The 18,451-nt window shown below is 35.4% G+C and overlaps 2 protein-coding genes across 3 annotated transcripts; both read right to left on the bottom strand.

Moving 5' to 3' along the window:
• Positions 1-4,107: 4,107 nt before the first annotated feature.
• On the bottom strand, positions 4,108-10,879 carry LOC105451816 (sodium/potassium/calcium exchanger 6, mitochondrial-like). 2 transcript variants are annotated; one of them, XM_011692515.1, is made up of 10 exons: positions 10,750-10,847; positions 10,628-10,678; positions 10,461-10,556; positions 8,640-8,965; positions 6,587-6,667; positions 6,078-6,197; positions 5,293-5,619; positions 5,097-5,215; positions 4,807-4,960; positions 4,108-4,545 (listed from the first exon to the last, which is right to left on the bottom strand). In XM_011692515.1, the coding sequence occupies exons 1-10, from the start codon at positions 10,770-10,772 to the stop codon at positions 4,184-4,186; spliced, it is 1,659 nt and encodes a 552-aa protein (XP_011690817.1). In that variant the 5' UTR covers positions 10,773-10,847; the 3' UTR covers positions 4,108-4,183. The 2 variants fall into 2 exon arrangements, with proteins under 2 accessions (XP_011690817.1, XP_011690810.1); XM_011692508.1 differs by having other exon boundaries at positions 10,461-10,678; positions 10,750-10,879.
• Positions 10,880-14,048: 3,169 nt separating this feature from the next.
• LOC105451810 (UDP-glucuronosyltransferase 2C1-like) lies at positions 14,049-18,282 on the bottom strand. Its single transcript, XM_011692496.1, has 4 exons — positions 17,398-18,282; positions 16,417-16,847; positions 14,641-14,860; positions 14,049-14,344 (listed from the first exon to the last, which is right to left on the bottom strand). Exons 1-4 carry the CDS (start codon positions 18,003-18,005, stop codon positions 14,056-14,058), a joined length of 1,548 nt encoding a protein of 515 aa, XP_011690798.1. The 5' UTR covers positions 18,006-18,282; the 3' UTR covers positions 14,049-14,055.
• Between the last annotated feature and the right edge of the window lie 169 nt (positions 18,283-18,451).

The raw sequence follows: 18,451 nt of genomic DNA, 5'->3' as shown, positions 1-18,451 counted from the left end.
GACACCGCCGTTATTGTCGTTATTTTTAGCTTCGTACAAACGTATACGCGAGAGTGCCGAATAGCATAATAATTTTTGTAAACTCGATAAAACTCGGCTTGTATTGCACAATATTGTAGAATTAAATTATTCTATACAAAAGTACCATATTATATGGCGTTTCTGCCGATAGTTTTAATAAACTAATTTTTTATCTATATAAAAAAATTAATTTTTTAATTATCTCTTCAAGATAATTTAATAATCTATTTATATTTAATATACATTTCTCTATCTTATATATTATATGTATCTTTAATTAATTAAGTGATGATCAATTTAAAAACGAATTAATTAACTAATCTAAGATAAGAAGTAAATTCAAATTGTTTCCCGTTATTTTATTCAATTTATAATTAATTAAGTGATGACCATTTAAAAACGTAATTAATTAATTAATCTAAAATAAAAAGTAAATTCAAATTGTTTCCCGTTATTTTATTGAAAACTTCCTCGGAAATTTAATGAAATACATGTAATTTAGATTAAAGCGACATGTTATAAAGCGTCTCTCTTAAAAATGGGACTTTTTCGTACGAGACTGACGCGGTATAAAAGTACTGTAAGTAGAACTGCAATCGTAACATATCTCTCGAAAGTTATTTTGCGGTGAGAATAAAAACTTGAACGACGGCAAACACGAGAGACAGATATTACAGCGGCGTTTCCCTTTAAAGTCCTCCAGTCGAATTAATGACAGAAGTTTGCCGGAAGTAATAACGGTACCACGGGTACTTTATTTAGTCTTGATATCGAGCATCGATTGGAGGTTCCATGGACCTCGATGCCATCAAAATAGGAGTAATGTTATACATTATAGTTGAATAGCCGAACTTTATTGAGTTCCCGAGCGTTTGAAAATATTCGGAACAAGTGGATATAATTTATGAAGAACCAAGATTGTACACTTATTGTATGCGAATTAATCCCATAAATAGATCATATATAGTGCATTCAGCGAAAAATGTTATATGCTATTTTACACAGGCACATATTTAATGTTGATTAATTAATCGTCTGTTAGCTGTTAATTCCATATTCATTTGTGATTAAACGATACCTACGCCGTTGTAGAGCAATATAATACCATAAATGTTACATGAAAGTAGATAATTGATACGTTGGCGAAGTGTACTCTGCGCAAATGTTTAGCATTAAACTGCATTAGAGTTCACTGCCACTAGTATTATTTCAATATGATATTTTACTACATGTGTGTAAATTAACGATATTTTTTAAAAAATTGATAACTCAAGGGAGAAATCTACAAATTTTATTTTATTAATATATGCATGCTTAAATTCAATAATTCAATTTAATTCGCTGCAATCTATGCTTGTGCATACGCGTTCTATTAATGCTTCTCTCTCTTTCTCTCTCTCTTTCTGTACATTCTATTAAAGCAGAATTTATTAACGTTTTTCAAGCATTATGAATATCAACGTGTCTATAGCTACAAAAAAAATTATAATGTCTCTTTCTTGTGTTGCCCGATTTGGTAATGTTGAATATTTTCTGCGTTTGCTACCCTTGAACGGGCGATCCGGATGAGAGGGTCGTTAGCTCGCGTTGGCACGGAAGAGGCTAGACAGGAATCTTATCTACGGATGCTGGGCACCGATCCAGTCTTTCGTCTAGACGAGGGGTCGACTCTAATATATGGTTCGATAAAGTTTTCTTTACCCCCACAAACTTATTCAATATTCGTCAGCAAATTCTCGTTTCATTAAAAACTAGAGTACCTACTTACTACGAAGATTTATTCTCGGCATAACATCGATACTGTCAGTGATTAATATGAAACATTAAAAAATGAAATAATTGGATAAAATGCGATGAGAAATAATAATGCTAAATATATATAAGGAATTCTATATCTTCAAAACACAATTGAATAACGTTGGTTTTTGAATACTTAAGAACAATTTGCAAAAAAGCGTAGAATACAAACAAATGTGATGCTGTCTCATTTTACGATCTGATATTTCGATTATTTTGTTTTATAAAATATTTTTATTTGTAATGGAACATTCTGTTTTCGCAACGCTAATAGTTGATACGCTTTTCATTTTAACGAAATGATTAATTTAATCAAGATAAATATTTAACTAAATCCTTCATACGTGATTTTTGCTGGCTCTCCATACCGTTCGATAACATACATTTCCGGCAAATGTTAAATGGGGTGTATATTTTATATTGATGAACATTAATTGCACACAATTAAATGCTATTTATGTTATATCGGGAACAACAGGTGTCGCGCCTATACGTTCTGTGCGACAAATTAATTGAGAATAATGAATTACCTCGTCGGGGATGCGCACATTTTGTCACATGTCGAACATGCTATAATATCAAAATTCGAAGCTCGAAAACAAAGGTGACAACGAGTAATATATTGTTACAATATATCGAATCCGGAAGATTAATTTTAAATGGCGAAGACAAATCTCTTTGTACAATTCTCTCTTTTTCAATATGGATACGTGATATCTGATATTTCAATATATAACATCAAAATTCAAAGCTCGAAAACAAAAGTGATAAAGTAATTTATTATTATAACAAAATAAATAATATATTGTTATAACGTGTCGAATCCGGAAGATTGACTTGAACAGCGAACATCCCTTCGTATCCTTCTAATATACATGAAGAAAGCCATTTCGTGAATAGTGTTCGCTAAAGCTTCTTCTCAAAATAGCTTCTCTCTACGTACGCAGATACTAACACAAAGGAGATCCAAATTTTGCAATGGCAAAACTTTGGTCTATCTCCGTCCTTGTTCATCGTTCTATCGGTACTTTGATGGGGCAAAAGGGGAACGGATGGCAGAGGCGGTTCGGAATTAAACTTTCGCGTGAAGACAATGGAGACCTATCTTGGTACACACGTTGAAAGAGACTAGCAGGAGCAATTCTCCGGCAATATCTGTAGTAAAAGAGACAGAAAGTAGAAATGGTGTGGAAGAGGTCGAATAACGTCGACGTTACATCTGTTACTGTTGACTTTCTTTCATTTCCCATGGAAAATATTTAGCGATAAACATATTTAACGAGTAGAAAACTTTTCTTTAAATGATTGAAAATTAAAATGATTTTTTTTTTATTGAATTTATATTATAACCGTTATAATTTTTCATTGATTTAGAAATTTAATATACTTTTCTATCCTTTTATTTATAATCATGTTTTAAAAATTAAAATTTTATTAAAATTAATTTTGTATAAAAAGAATTGAAGAATACAGTTTTATCGTCTATTTTCTCTTCTGAGAAATTTAGTTGGCTATACAAGCTTTTTAGATTAAATCGCTAATTATTCTGAAAAAAAACTGTAGCTGACTCGATATCGATCTGTTGAAGAATAATCGGCTGTAAATTTGTCAAAGAGAAGTTATTTCAAGACAATGTGGGACGTGGCCTTTTGATCGATTAAAAGGGTATACACGTATAGAAGAAGGCAGATATGTAAGAGAATAAAAATAATTTAACGTCCACTTCTTTTATTGCGTTTGAAAGAAAATGAGAAACGTTATGTAAGAAATGTTTGCACGTAGGAACTGTGTCCCTCACCTAATAACGGATTCAATTACGAGGGTCTGTGTAGCACTCGAGGTTACCATGATGTACGGCGCAATGTAAAATTTAAAACTGACGCGTACCAAGACTCCTAACCGCCTCATGACTTGTGGTTTCCGTTTCGGCGTTATGGTGGCCATACTAACCGGTTTCGGTCGGAAACGGGACACCTCGTTCTCTCCGGGGAAATGTCTAAAAACGACCTGACGTCGCTCGCCTGCCCGCCTTTTCCTCCGCGTACATATCCGGTGCCCAAACGTTTTCCTCCGAAGCTCGCCTTCCGCCCCATGTTAAAAATGCATCTCTGCCTGTATCCGTATAATCTTGACTCATTTAACATAATTCATGAGAGAGAAACGCTCTTCCATATTTTTTTACTCTTTACTCTTTATACTCTTCCACCTTATTCCGCAACACTAACGTTGCGAAAATAGGGAAAATATATAGAGAGGATGATTCTCAGCTAATTGAAAATAGACCTTGCATTATCTTGCATTTATATACATATATTGATATAACAGTAAAAAGCAGTAACGTTAAATATCGTAGACGGTAGCCTTATTACAGATCGGGTCTGTGATCAGTGCCGAGTGGATGTATAATGTGCAATTCGCTTAAAAATTGTATGAGAATGAAAGCAAAGTAGATTGAATATAAGAGGCCGCCGTAAGAGCGACGTGCGGTAGCTCCCGTGATGTTCAGGTAAATTATAGTAGCCACCAGTGAGCACAGGAGGAAAGCTAGGCAACCGGGTGCCATATCGCTAATCCTAATCTTGGTCTGTTGTTCAGGATCAGTAGCGGCGGCGATGCCATAAGTCAGCCCAAGTCCCAGTAGAGTGTTAAACATTGGCCCGCCGAAGCAGGCTGCATATCCCATGCGTGGAAATCCCCGTCTGGCGATAGCGACGTTCGATATGAGATCTGGACGGTGAGTAAGCTTATGTAAATATTTAACGCAGGATTATCATCGACGAACGAAATAAAAATTAACTCGAAACTAAAACGTATTAAACTTAAAAACATATTATTACCGAAAAATGTAGCGTCACGATTATTACGATTATTACGTATATCACTTCTCTTGTCGCTTGGAAAGTTAATTTTAAGAAAGTACATTCTTGTCGACTGCACTTTTGGTTGTCTTCAACTAATTTTAAAAAAAGCATTTTTCACGCGGCTCACCTCCAATACTATTTCCCCATGCAAGAAAAGTGATGCCCAACATGGCGTCAGATATACTGCACGCGTATCCTATGCACTGGAGTACCGCCATGACTTCCCCGGCCACTAGATAAACTGTCAACATGGCAGCCAAAAATCCCAAAAATGCAAATACCTGGAATATTATTAGTGCTACGTATTTGGCTATTGATCAAATGTCGAATACGGATTTTTCGTATCCTTGAATGTGAACAATATAGGCACTCGAAAAACTTCGACCATCCGCGCAAAGGGGAAAGAAAATTGCTCACATTATGGAACTTTGGTACGCGATCCACGTGCGTCGTTAGAAATACAATTACAGCAATTACGGTACCGACAACGAGGAATACCGGCATCACCGGCAAATTGCCAAAAGTCGTTTGCCAAACTGTAATAAAACAATTAAAATGAAATTGAAGTTGAGTGGTACCGTCTGGTATGAGCAATATGGATAATAAAACTAACCGTTTAATAAAAAGAGTGCTATCGTAGGTGTCACACATAACTGGAAGCAATTCAGTAGCTTTGACCAGCCTCTTTTTTCAACGGTAGGATTTACAACCGGTATAAACAGCTGCAGTAGTAACATGACGGGTGAACGTACAATCAAAACGATCTTAAACAATTTGTTCGATTTCTTCCAATCTTCTTCGCTGATCGGATTGATATCGTAGAAAAATTCTTTGAAAAGACCCTTCGGTCGGTCGGAAACATAGTCACTAATTTCCGGGCTTAACCGGACGGAATCACCCCGTGTCTTGGCTCTCTCTAGCTCCGTAGCGATCGCGATATCTGGCTCATACAAATGTATATAAGTACATACATAGTAATATTGAAATTGAGTCACATATGAAAATTTCAAAGCAGAAATGAAGTCCACAATATTTGAAGACTTAGACTTTAAATATAAAAAATTAACAAATGTTAAAAATTTACTCCACTCTCGTATATTAAAAATATTTGTTACACATATTTGACTGCAAACTGTAAGCTAAACATGCAAACATTTTTAATGAAAGTGATTATCAAATAACTGGCAGAATTATATTTTACGTTTGAAGCTTTACTTTCAAATAATTGAAAACCCCCTTAAATGATTTGCGAGTAGAAATCAGTACCCTTTACAAGTTCTTGATGCATAGCGGAAAAAAAAGACGCATCGTTCCGGAAAGAAATTCGATCTATTGAAAAATTCAAAAGAGCTAAAGACAAGGATATGTGCGATGAGTCGTAAAAACGACGCTTGGTACCTAGCTTGGCATGTAAGCCAAAAGGTCGGCTTCTACCGGGAATCTTGGGAATGGCGCCTGTGTCTCTGTTCGCCAAGTAAGTATGCAGGACGTCTGGATCGGGCACACTTGGGATCCTGGCTGAAAGTACATAAGAATGTTCTCGGGAAAGGGGATCGATACTTAGTATGGTGAAAATTTTCTGTAGGCGATAAGGAAGGAGCTAGTCATCTTTTTCACATTGCAGCGAATTCATGGAAGAGAGATATTTCTCGTTTTAGAATAGAAATAGCTCTCGAATGCACACTGATCATAAAATTTCGGGCATAGAGATAGGTATCTCTGGAATATATATCTTTCCTGAATTAGACTTTCGCAAAGAAAGAGAAAGAGAGGGAATAGTTTTATTTACCTTCGAGAAAAGAACATTGTTAATGCAAAGTTATATACTTTCCGAAAAGTTATGAGAAATTTTACTGTCCGAGATAAAACTCTCACGTGATTCGTAAATCGAAGAATCCACAACGTACTTTTAAGAGTCTGCTCTCTGGTATCGTACACCTGCATTATCACGACCGCCACAATGAACAATACGTAGACCAGAATAAAGCCTGCAATTAAAATGTATCAACATTAAGAAGCATTAATGTCGCTTGGCTCGCAGGGTTATTTCCCTACACATACCGCTGGGATAATGAATGGCCTACATACATACAATATTACGCAACAAAAACTTGATGATAGCCTTTACTTCTTAATTAAAGAAAAAAGCTCTTAATTAACTCTTTCTTTTTAATAATAAAACAGAAAAAAATAATGCTGGGAGCAGAATCCATTTTAAGAATTCTTAATGAAGCATATAATAAATAGATATGCATATTGAGCTAAGCAGAAATTTTTTTTAGCGCCATTTATATATGTATAGTTATATATTAAAATTAATCTTGCTTGGGACGAATTATCAAACGTCTAGATCAGTGTTTCTCAAAGTGGACGCTTCCCTTGGGGTCGTTTGAATTATCTAGGAAGCAGTGTTAGGACGGCAAAGGAGAATGTAAGAACATGAGATTGTACATGATTATCCAATAAAGTTTATATATTATATATTTTATTATATTATATATTATATATTTATATATTAAATATGTAAAACTGTAAACGTATACATATATTTTTTATATTAATTATATTAATAATGACGGTATATATCTACATTGCATGTATATATACTATGCAAATAATTGAAATTTTTTTTGTAATTTTTTTAAAAGATTAATAAATGTACAATAAATTATTTTTTATTTATTTATATATAGATAATATAAATTATCATTTTAGGTTTGAGTTATTGTATATCTAAAAAGCAGGGAAAGTTAGAAATAATTTGATAAAACTAAGAAAGCGATGGTCTACGAAAAAATTTGAGAGACACTGATCTAAATGAATAAAAATTGAATTTCTGTCCGTTTGTCTATTTACTACCGCGTCGCGCGATATGAAAAAGATGAATCATGATATTCGACGGCTTTATGCGTGGCTTAATAATAGCCTCCGTCTATGGCGCTTTGTTCGGGCGCAAGATTATTTCCATGGACTTTATCCACTGCAACAATAATCCCTGTTTTCCCGGTGAAACGAATTCCTTCCCGCGGAATCCCGCAAAAATTCATCGACAGTCAGATTGCAAGCCCAGCCAGGCAGGTGGTGGAGAGAGAGACTGCGGCGTAGCTTAATTAAATTCGCCGAAGAATTATCGTTATTCCGGAATGAAACCACTTATGGCTTCCCGCAGATAAACTTTCTCGCTCATGACGTAACACAGTTCGGTGTGCGAAATATCAATAAATTTTGCCAAATACCGTTCTATAATTATTTCGATGCGTACCGTAATAAAATCAATACCGTGCAGCTTAATCACTTTGCTTGGAATTCAATTACGCATTTAAATGTTTAATTTAAATAATATAATATTATATATATGTATATGCATGAAAACGTAAATATATAGTATGTAATATTATAATGCATGCGTGATTTTATTCGTTTATTAATAGTTTGCAGAGATTAGCTTAAGTAGAGTTTATGGAACTTATTACCAATATGAGTCAATCATCTGTTCAGTTGACATAGGATGGAACGGTCGAGATCAAATATTTATTCTATCCGGGTATTCATGCATAAATCATTAGCATTAGCATTCGAGAACGAATAATAATTAATCGTGTTTCTGTGTACTTTCTCTTATATTCTTATATGAGATAATAATCGATGACATTTAATAACAGTATGAACAGAAAGATATTGCAATCTCTGTCTTGCGATATCTTTTTCTTATATAAAAGCTAGGATTATGCTTGTTATAATTTTTCGTAACTGCAAACCAATAGTTATAAAAATCAATGAAAACGACAAAGAAAAAAAAATAAATTACGTCTATTTTTATCGTATTTAAGAATTTACGTATGTACGATATAATCGAATAATATCTAAATGGCAAATACAGGATCATAGCATATGGCGACGGGGTGGGAAAAAGTCGACCAATATTAGCTTATTGGATACAAATGAAGACAGTAGACGTACTTACGGCCTCCCAGAGGTAAACCATCTCATCCCACACCACGTAGTTTATCCAGCACACGGAAACGATATAAAAACAGGCGTCCCTCATGAGGGATCTCAGTGAAACTTTAAAGGGCTTAGTTATCGCGACGGTGCCGGCAATCATCGAGGTCACGAAGACACCTGCGCCGATTAATTCGGTGAACATTATTATCGCTTCGTCGCCTCTCGACACGAGGGACGTGAAGATGTCAGGCGCGCCGTTTCCAAATGCCAATATCGTCACTCCCGCTATGCTATCCGATAGATGCATTATACTGGCTATTACCGCCAAGGCTGGGCAAAAACTAGAATGAAAATGTCATAATGAGTCATTTACAGCGACTATTTATGTCTAAAGTATTTCGATATTTATGTCGTAATTAAAAATTCATTGATACATCGATCAGATCAAGAATAGTCTTGGAAACTCAAATTAGATTTCTTATTTAAACATTATTAAAACAAACCTTCCTTGTTTTTGTAATTGTAATTCTCTTATACATTTTTTTAAAACAATATATAGTTAAATTTTGTGCTGCATACATAATAAATGCCATTATATATCTTGTAATTTGTAGATTAGCAAGACAGATCAAGATTTTCTTTTTTTTCTGAACTCTTTTACCGCGATTCTTTTTAAATAGTGATTTCCATGTTTATTATAATAATTTTATGTATAACTCTAAATGGAACACAAGAGATGTGAAACAGTTGGCTTGGAAAGGAAGTGACTTTTGGATAACGCTTGTGAGAGCACATTATTCAACTAACCTCGTACACATTTAGCATTCGCAATTTTACTGCACGCAGAGAATATGTTATTTACAGAAAAGTAAATTTACCTTCTTAACTGAGTTTTAACTATTATACTGGTTACACACACATCAAAGCTGAACTCTGACGAACTTGGTAACATGAGCGCCATCATATTTCTATCATTAAACGCGACAAAATAAATTCTACAAAAGTCTTAACGATCTTTAAAAATGTCAGGGATTTTAAAAGACGATTACCAACATAAGAGCAAGTGAAGTATCAAATACATCTGCCATTTACAGTTTGATAAATCGCGTTATAAATTCATAGCTTGTATTTTATATTATGGTATGTTGATCTTGCTAACATGTTATTATAGTAAATTTTTGTTTCACACATTTTCATATGTACATTTTAACAAATTAAAAGAAATCAAAATAAGAACTAAATCTTGATGTCAATATCGATATATTTTACTTAAGTATTTAAATGTAATCAGAAAAACCTCAGCTTTTGGGATTCCAAAACTTTGTTATTGGATGCGCTCCTACAAACATGGCAATTTGCCATTTTGATATTTGTATAACTCGAAAGAATAGAGAAACCTTCGTTTATCATTTTGAAAGAAACCGCTTTACAGAACGTAGACGTTTGAAATACGGGAAAGCATGAATCTTTCGGTTATTGGCTTGGTTAGTTGCCAGAAGTCAAAATTCGTTGCAGTTACATAATCATCTATATTCTGTAGACGGTAACATGTTTTCATCGGGATTGAACTTGGCCAAACTTCTCAATTTCAGTATCAAAGAAAAGACGCAGTTTCATTGTTACTATTGTGCTTACATCGTGTTCTCATTTGCATTTGTAATTGATCGTTTTATTTGGCAAATTAAAAAAATAATAATTTTACACATGTATTGTAAGGATACATATTTGACGGAAAATTTCGAATAAGCAAAAAATTTCATCGATAATTATACTTTCCATCAGTCAATGACCTGTAAATATATTCAATGATGAATACCAGCGCATAAATCAACTTACAAATTATCTGCCGTGGTTCCCAAGATCAAGAATAAATAGAGTAGCCAAAAGAGTATGAGGGCGAAGCCGCCAGCAAACAGTGCCACGTCTTCGGATCTGAAGTAACAGAATAACAGTACCGTGTACTGAATCACCGAGTCTGAATAGCAGTCTTCAGTGTTCCTCACCCACTCGCAACGTTCCGCGGCGGAAACTTGCCAAACGTACGAGCAATCATCCTGAAAAAAAGATTCGACGAGGAGCTCGACGCGAACGCAAACTCGGAAGAGAGACGTCGATAACAATTCACCTCCCGTATGGGCAGATGCCCATGTCTTAAAAAAGGGCTCGATATTCGCGACCTCATGTTCGAAGAGCATAAAAGCACAACGGAGCGATATGTAACCTATATTTTGTGTATTTGCCTTTCACGGATCCGCTCGATCGTTGCCTATTCAAGCAGAAGCGAGCGAAACTTCAAGCGATATAGACAGAAAGCTGTCACATACATAGCGCATACTATTCGCACAGTTCGAAACGTAAATTCAGTATGAAGCACACACATAAAGAGAATTCATAACAATGACACACATACACGTGCAAAATGAGACAGTCCGTGCATTGATTAATACAAGGAAATGTAACGAATGTCACAATAATCTTAGACAATGCTTTCCTTCTTTCGTTTCGTTTGCGAGACAATGCAAAAGACAATACTAAGCGTGCAATAACGCCAATTACAATTAACTTATTCAGATCTGATAATCTCAAGAACTTGTGTCAAATTAATTTTTAATTGCTATTAGACAGAATGTCGGCGCGCTGCAACATATCTTTCCTCATGAAAAGAAAAGATATAACGATCGTCGGTTTCTCTTGACAGCAGTTGAGTGCGCACTCAAGAATATCGCTACTCGACGACGACGTGAGACTGCGAACAGGTACACTCATCCGCACTTGTCTGATAGCAACGAGAGGCTCATTAGATGCAGAGCATCCGCTCTGTCCCATTTTTGTCCGCGACGAAACGATGAAAAAAAAAAAGAATAAAAGGTACGTTACATGTAACGAGCACGGAAGGAAACCTCTCCGCAAGCGGATACACTGTCATTCAGCGCGCGATATTATATCGACATTTATCCGATATTATTGTCAGTTTACGGATAATGAAAATTCAGTGACGTGTCGCAAACCGGCGACGTTAGTTCATTACATTTACTACGGCCAATCAAGAACTTTCACAGCTGTTATTAGTTTTGCACGAAAATATTCTGCAAACGTAGAGAACAATGCAAGAACTGATTATTTTAGAAATGCTCATTAAAAATAGTTCAACGGGTTAGAAACTGATTTTGTTAATGTACAATGTTTTACTTTCTCGGTATTTAAAACATTAAGGACGTGCGCGAACATTATATATTACATATACGTTATTAAAATGTATTAATGACTGAAAACGCATACTAAAATTTTTGAGTTTTCCAATGTTTCATCAGATATTCCTTTCGTTAAATTTAAACTTATATTAAAAGTGCTATCAGAGTACTAAAAAAATTACAAAAATTGCTGAAAACTCTTCATTTTAGATACAATTAGAGATCGTATGAGAAAGATTTAAGTCATTGTTTGAAATTAAAAATCGTGCCGCGTCAGACACGCGCTTTTTGTATTAATGCCTGAAAATTATAACTGCAGCTATTTTAGTATCATCGAGAAACCTTAGCTTTATAAATCTAGCTTATCAGATATACGCAACCGGTTTGCAAAAACGATAAATCAGCTGGATTGGACTCTCGAATAGTGTAACGAGAATTATAATAAATTGGGTTAAAGAGAGATTTGTTATTTTAAGCGTAAAATTGTTGAAGTTCCTCTAACGGCCACTTGACCGTGCAAATTACCCTGGGAAAAAATCATAGAGGGGATTCACGTTGACTTCTCTCTATCAGTCTATCTTCTATTGTTGCCTACTTCCTAACAACTTTCCATTAAGCCCACCTTTCAGCAGCAGCGTACTTTACCGTAATTGCCAACTTCAGCAAATTGTCATTTATCGCCAGACTTCTTTTGTGCTGCTTTCGCTCTAAACACTTTATTGAATTGCATTCACAGAGGGCACAAAGGAGCCAACGGCTTTACCCCAATTTATACTGCGCTTTTATTCTCCCTACGAGAGCCAGGCGCGCTCGCTTGGCTTTTCCGGTTTCCTGTTTTGGCTCTCTGTGCCGCCTGCACATTTATAATAAAGCGCGTGAGTGATATAAGGCTGGAATATGCAAAAGCTTCTTTCCGTAGTATAAGATGACTCTTACAATTAATGTAACGGCGTGCTGCCATTGTGTTACTGAAACCGAGTATGTGCGAGTGTACACACTCGGTTATGCTCGAGCCGTTTGCCGTGTGTTTTGGAGAATAATTCATGCTAGAGATAAAACAAAGGATCGTTGTAAATGTTGAAATAACGATGCAATTTATCTAAATTGAACATTAAACATCGACTGTTTAAAAAAAAAAGGAAAACAATTAATCTTTTTCATGGATATACGTATATGATTTTTGACAAGTCTGTTTTTAATACAAAAATAAACGTTATTGTCGAAATTTATTTAATTATTGTGCTAAACATATATGCCCAAAACTTCACGTCATACGGTTGCGTAGTCACACCGGTAAATACAATAGCATATGACGGCTCGTTTAATAATATCGTGCAAAAGAATGAATAAATCGCGTTTTGATATTTTTGTCGGTTGCACTATTCCGCTTCACTCGGGACGATTATTTATTCGAGATAAAAACTAAAAACGACGGATACATCGCGAACGCACAGATCGGCTTAGAAAAACTCAACTGATGATTCGAACGAATGTATTGCTCTCTAGTAATATAAAATATTCACTTTCTATCAAATACAACAAATTTAAATTGTGGTTTTTGGAAGATTTAATTCATTCGCGACGATTACAATTAAATGTAGAATCTCATTATAATTGCATTTTACAATGAGGAGGTTAAATTCTTTTGTACTTTGAATTTGTAGAAATTTAATTTTATCATCATCGTCCCTTCCACTGTATAAAAGCCGCGTCTCAGCTGTCTTAAGTCTTTGTCGAGCTATGTTAAGCTATATCAGGATTTCCAGTAACGAGGAAGAGGTTCAATTAATCTGAGATTACGGTCGTTCACCTGACAATTACCGACAGACTTCCAATAACTTGTTGCAACAGATGCTTGATAGGTCCTGCCTACTCATTGAAGCAGATGGTTTCGATAGGTGTCCGCGGTAACTTTTTCCCCTCTTTTACAAATTATTAAAGTTTTTAACACTTCAATCGATATGCACGGAAGATATCAAACGTATTATAAAATTACGAGAATTTTTAATAATTCACAACAATTTTAAACACGATAATCTATTATCTCCGAAATTTAACAAAGGATCTTCTAGAATTGAATTACAATAATAATAAATATTTTAATTCATTACAATAATAATATTTTAATTTATTGCAACAATAATATTTTAATAATTATATATAATTTATATACTTTTGCAACTTATTTAAAAATTTGTTTTTATAGAAATAAATATCTTGCATATTGCGTACACGTACAATTATTTTATTTTCTTGACATTGTCTTCGATAATGATGATTATTTTTTTCTTAGAGAACAATAGACTAAATAACTTACAAATTAACCAGAGTGCAAAAACTATGATGGATATCATCATCAAAGCAACATCCAATAGTAAATACTCATACCACGTTAACTCTATAGCAGCTGTCTTTAAAAAATTCGGATCGTGACGAATTGTGTGTTCTACCCAATATGTAGCTTCTTCTACTGGCGACATCAGACGATCTTTGAATTGAAAGGAGGCCTTTCGTGCCATTTCCGTGTAACTACAAAATATGCAAACTAATATTAATTAATAGTTTATTAATAGATATACACATATATACACACACTTCGTTAACAATTATTATGACATACAATAAACGAAATCTTTTGCTGAATTAAAATTATCCTTTAACAAACCTAAATTATAATTGTCAAGATATGTACATAATGTTAATACCTTGAAAAATACATGAGAATGTGACATTTTGATACATAATGCTTTATTTTGATTTTAAAAAAATATTATTCTCTGCATACCAATGTGTGATATAAAAATCTTCATTCTTTAAAACTCTACCTCTTGTTCGATAATATTTCATTTAAGCTGCTTGAGAAACGTTTGTACGAGAACTGCTGCAAATCCAATTGCAATGCCAGTCCCTTTTCTACGACATAGGCCATGTTTAAACGATGATCCCCAAAGACAGGTATTCCTAAGATCGGCACGCCGCAGTAAATTGCTTCCTGTAATCCGAGTAGCCCTCCGTGATAGATTAGCAGTCGCGTATTCGAATGACCTAAACATATTTAATATAAATATATTTACACAGAGGATTATTTATTATTTGTCGTGATATACATATTTACATCGTATTACAAACGAAGTCAAACAGGGATTGAATTTAACTGTTAACTTTTAGAAGTGAGAATTACTTGCACGTTTTTAACTTTCATCCTCTTTTTTTTATATTAATTTTAATTTTCTTCATATCCATTTTTGCCTTCACTAAATGAAACTTCATACTTAATACCAGTTCATGATTAATTAAAATTTTTAATAGTTTTCCTCAATCTTTTATCTCAAAGCAAAGAACATTACAAGTGGCAATGACTCTTGGATAGCGCATTTAAAATTAAGCGCAAAAATGAAGCCGTAATAACGGATAAAACGTAATAAGGATAACGAGGTTGATTGCATAATATAGCGAAAATGGAATTTCATGAAAAGCGTTGGTCACGCGGCGGCGGTGGTTTTTAGAGAAAAAACGGGTGAACCTGAAAATAATTTGTTCCCTTCAGGTGTATATGCGTGCGGCACCCCTCACAAAAAAATTTAAAAAAAAGCCAAGCGAATCGCGTGTTTCTGCGCTTGAATATAGATCGTATGAATTGTGCAGACGATATGTACAATATATGCCGCGGATACAGAAGCAATTATTTTTACCCGTTGCATTTCTAAAGCAATTGATTATCTACGAAATAATAAAAACGTTGTTGTGTGAAAGGCCATACGAGAAAATAAAATTGTACAATTGCCATCTAGAATCGCGTGGCAGTCATTAAGCGTTTTCTCCGATTCGGGAGAGGGAATATACGTATAAATGTTTACTTGTACAGAATATTTCGTACGCGGGATGATTCTGAAATATACGAGTATTGTGCTTTGCAGACATATTTTTCGATCGAGTTTAAATCCGATTGTTCTCTTTTTCTGATTTCGATCCGCCTCGTATGTATATCTTCGCAAAAACTTTATCTTCCTCGCGTATCCTAACAGACGCGTCATGTTACTTTAATAAGAACAAACGGTAAATTCATAATGGACATTAAAAGCCACTCAATATCCGTGCAAATTGACCTGCGGATTATTTAACGATAATGCAAAGTTCGAATGGGTTTTATGCCAGGGATCGCCAGATAATAATATCGTAATAAATAAATAATTTGCCCACCGGCAATACGCATTAATCTCTTTACGTAATGTAAATGTGGGATTTGCCGCTACCAAATACCACACGGCAATAGCACGATCGACGAGGGATTGGAGAGAGCAATCGATCTTACTGAAAAGTCTAAGTACCACAGAATAAAGGAAGCCTTATTCGCGCAAATTATGATAACTCTATCGCTTCTAAAAAATGTGCGATTTCTAACCAATCGCGATAAGAAAAGAAAACGAAATCAGAACACTTGAAAACTCTTTCTATCGACATCTACTCCATTACCTAAGAACTTGCTTGGTATATGCTACGTAGGAAGGGAGGGCGGGGGTGTGCTCTTTTCGTGACCTTCGCGGATAAGCTTCTTTCAACGTTTAATCCCCCGCGCAGAGAAACAAGAAAGCTATACGTACACAATACGGAGAGCTGTGGCGCCCACCCGATGCACTTAACGTTTCCCGGTAGCGGAGGCATTCTCTCTTTGGCGCACGTCCACAGTATTTGCTGCGGTACTTGCTCGAATGCTCGGTAAAGGGCGGCAAACACCTGGTTCGGTATAGTGGACGTGTCTATTTGCGATCCCAGACTAAAGTAAATAACGCCGTTTCTGCTCTGAGAGTCCAGATAATCCTGGAGATCCATGGGCAGTGGCTTCGGGCCCGATATCGGAATATGAATACCTCCGATTTCCTTAACTCCTGGCGCCAGAGGACGTGCCACGCTCACGGCCGGATGGCCGTTCGTCAGGATCAACGATATCCTGGACCGGAGAGCATCAAAGTCGGGCAAATCGTGCCCCAAGTACTTTCTCGCGACCTCATAACTCGATCGGTCGGAAAGTATTCTGCGGATTTAAAGTACTCGGTTAGCCGTTCGGCTGATATAATCATTCGACATTGATCGCATGACGTAAGTCAATACTATTTATTTAATAGACAGCATTTTAGAATTCGGCACATGTTTCGTGACAATAATCGATGTAATCATATTTGTCTATGTTTTTGTTATAAGCGTATATTTAGGAATGTGAAACAGTATATCAAATTATAACTGCGTTCGCAAGGAGCGTGCTATCAGTATTATTGTATTATTTAATCTATATCAGTCATTAAACGTAAAGCAAGGACAGAATAACGCAATTACGGTGATAGCATTGCACGCTCCTCGCGAACGCAGCCTATGTCAAAGACAGGTACATTATTATATAATATTCCGAAAAAGTATTTCTCAATAAGGCATTTATCCGCAAAATAATTATTAAGCTTATCATTCCGATAGCACTAAATGGAATTTCAAGCGAGATATATCATACTCCATTAAAAATGGTAATGTCGCTAGACATTAATTCCAAAATAGCAATTTTGGAGATGAATTTCGCGCATCTACTCCCTTACCTAAAACCCGAATTGACGATTAGTAGAAGCACCGTATTAAACGATCTTTCAAGTAAATTCATTCGCCCGGTGTACGAGCTGAAATAGTTAGGGATGTAACTTGGATTCTCAGGATTCCTTAACATAACATTCGTCCGCAATAATCCAGCAGAGCTGATAGCGCCGACTATTTTGGATATATTTAAAGCATGGGCGATACCCAAGAAGCAATCGCTAGCAAACATCTCGATCACAAGTAAATCAAAGTGTTCCTTCGCATTGATAATCCTCTTTATTTCTGGATGGCTCAATACGAACTCGCAAAATTCCGAGGACATGAAGCGTAGAATAGATTGCCATATCGTGATATTGATCAACGGTATAGTGTTGATTCGACTCGGCAAAGCGGACGAAACGTCCACGTCGGTGAAGTTGGCCAGGCGAATCCTCTGAGGGAAGTGCGTCACCGCGACAATCTCGTGACCTCTCGCAGAGAGTCTCTTCAGCAACGGCTCGAACACGATGTAGTGACTCTTCACGTTGAAGGGAAATATCGCCAGTATCCTGGCCCCATTGACCATACTGAGTAAACAGACGATCGTAACCAACGACGTCGTCGTAATCTTCATCGTATATCGATGTCAAGGGCACGTGTCGACTTTGAATAATTAATCTTTTTACACGCGAATTATTAATGTCAGAATTTTATTAAATCTATTAATTTTTTTAAATCTATTAATCATTTTTATGAAATAGAAAAATTTGTTATCCACAATCAATCACTGAAGTCTTTAATTTCTGAAAAACTTTCTCTTTTCTAGTTTTTATACTCTTTTCACGATAAACAATCCAATTGTTCTACTTCGACGTAGTTGTCTTAACATGTCACTGAAACGCTGACTAACGATAACTGCGTTATTCTTGTTTAAATAATGACGCCATTTGTTTATCAAACTAAATTAAAAAAGAAAGATAGCACCAAGGTTAACGAGACTATACAAAGTTATATACAAGGTGTCCGGTAATAACCGGATAATATCTCGTGGGCTGGTAGAGCAGATTAAACTAAACAGAC

This window comes from Wasmannia auropunctata, unplaced genomic scaffold (assembly GCF_000956235.1).
Source record: "Wasmannia auropunctata unplaced genomic scaffold, wasmannia.A_1.0 LD336106.1, whole genome shotgun sequence".
Classification (NCBI taxonomy): domain Eukaryota; kingdom Metazoa; phylum Arthropoda; class Insecta; order Hymenoptera; family Formicidae; genus Wasmannia; species Wasmannia auropunctata.
This window is presented reverse-complemented; position numbering and strand designations above follow the sequence as displayed.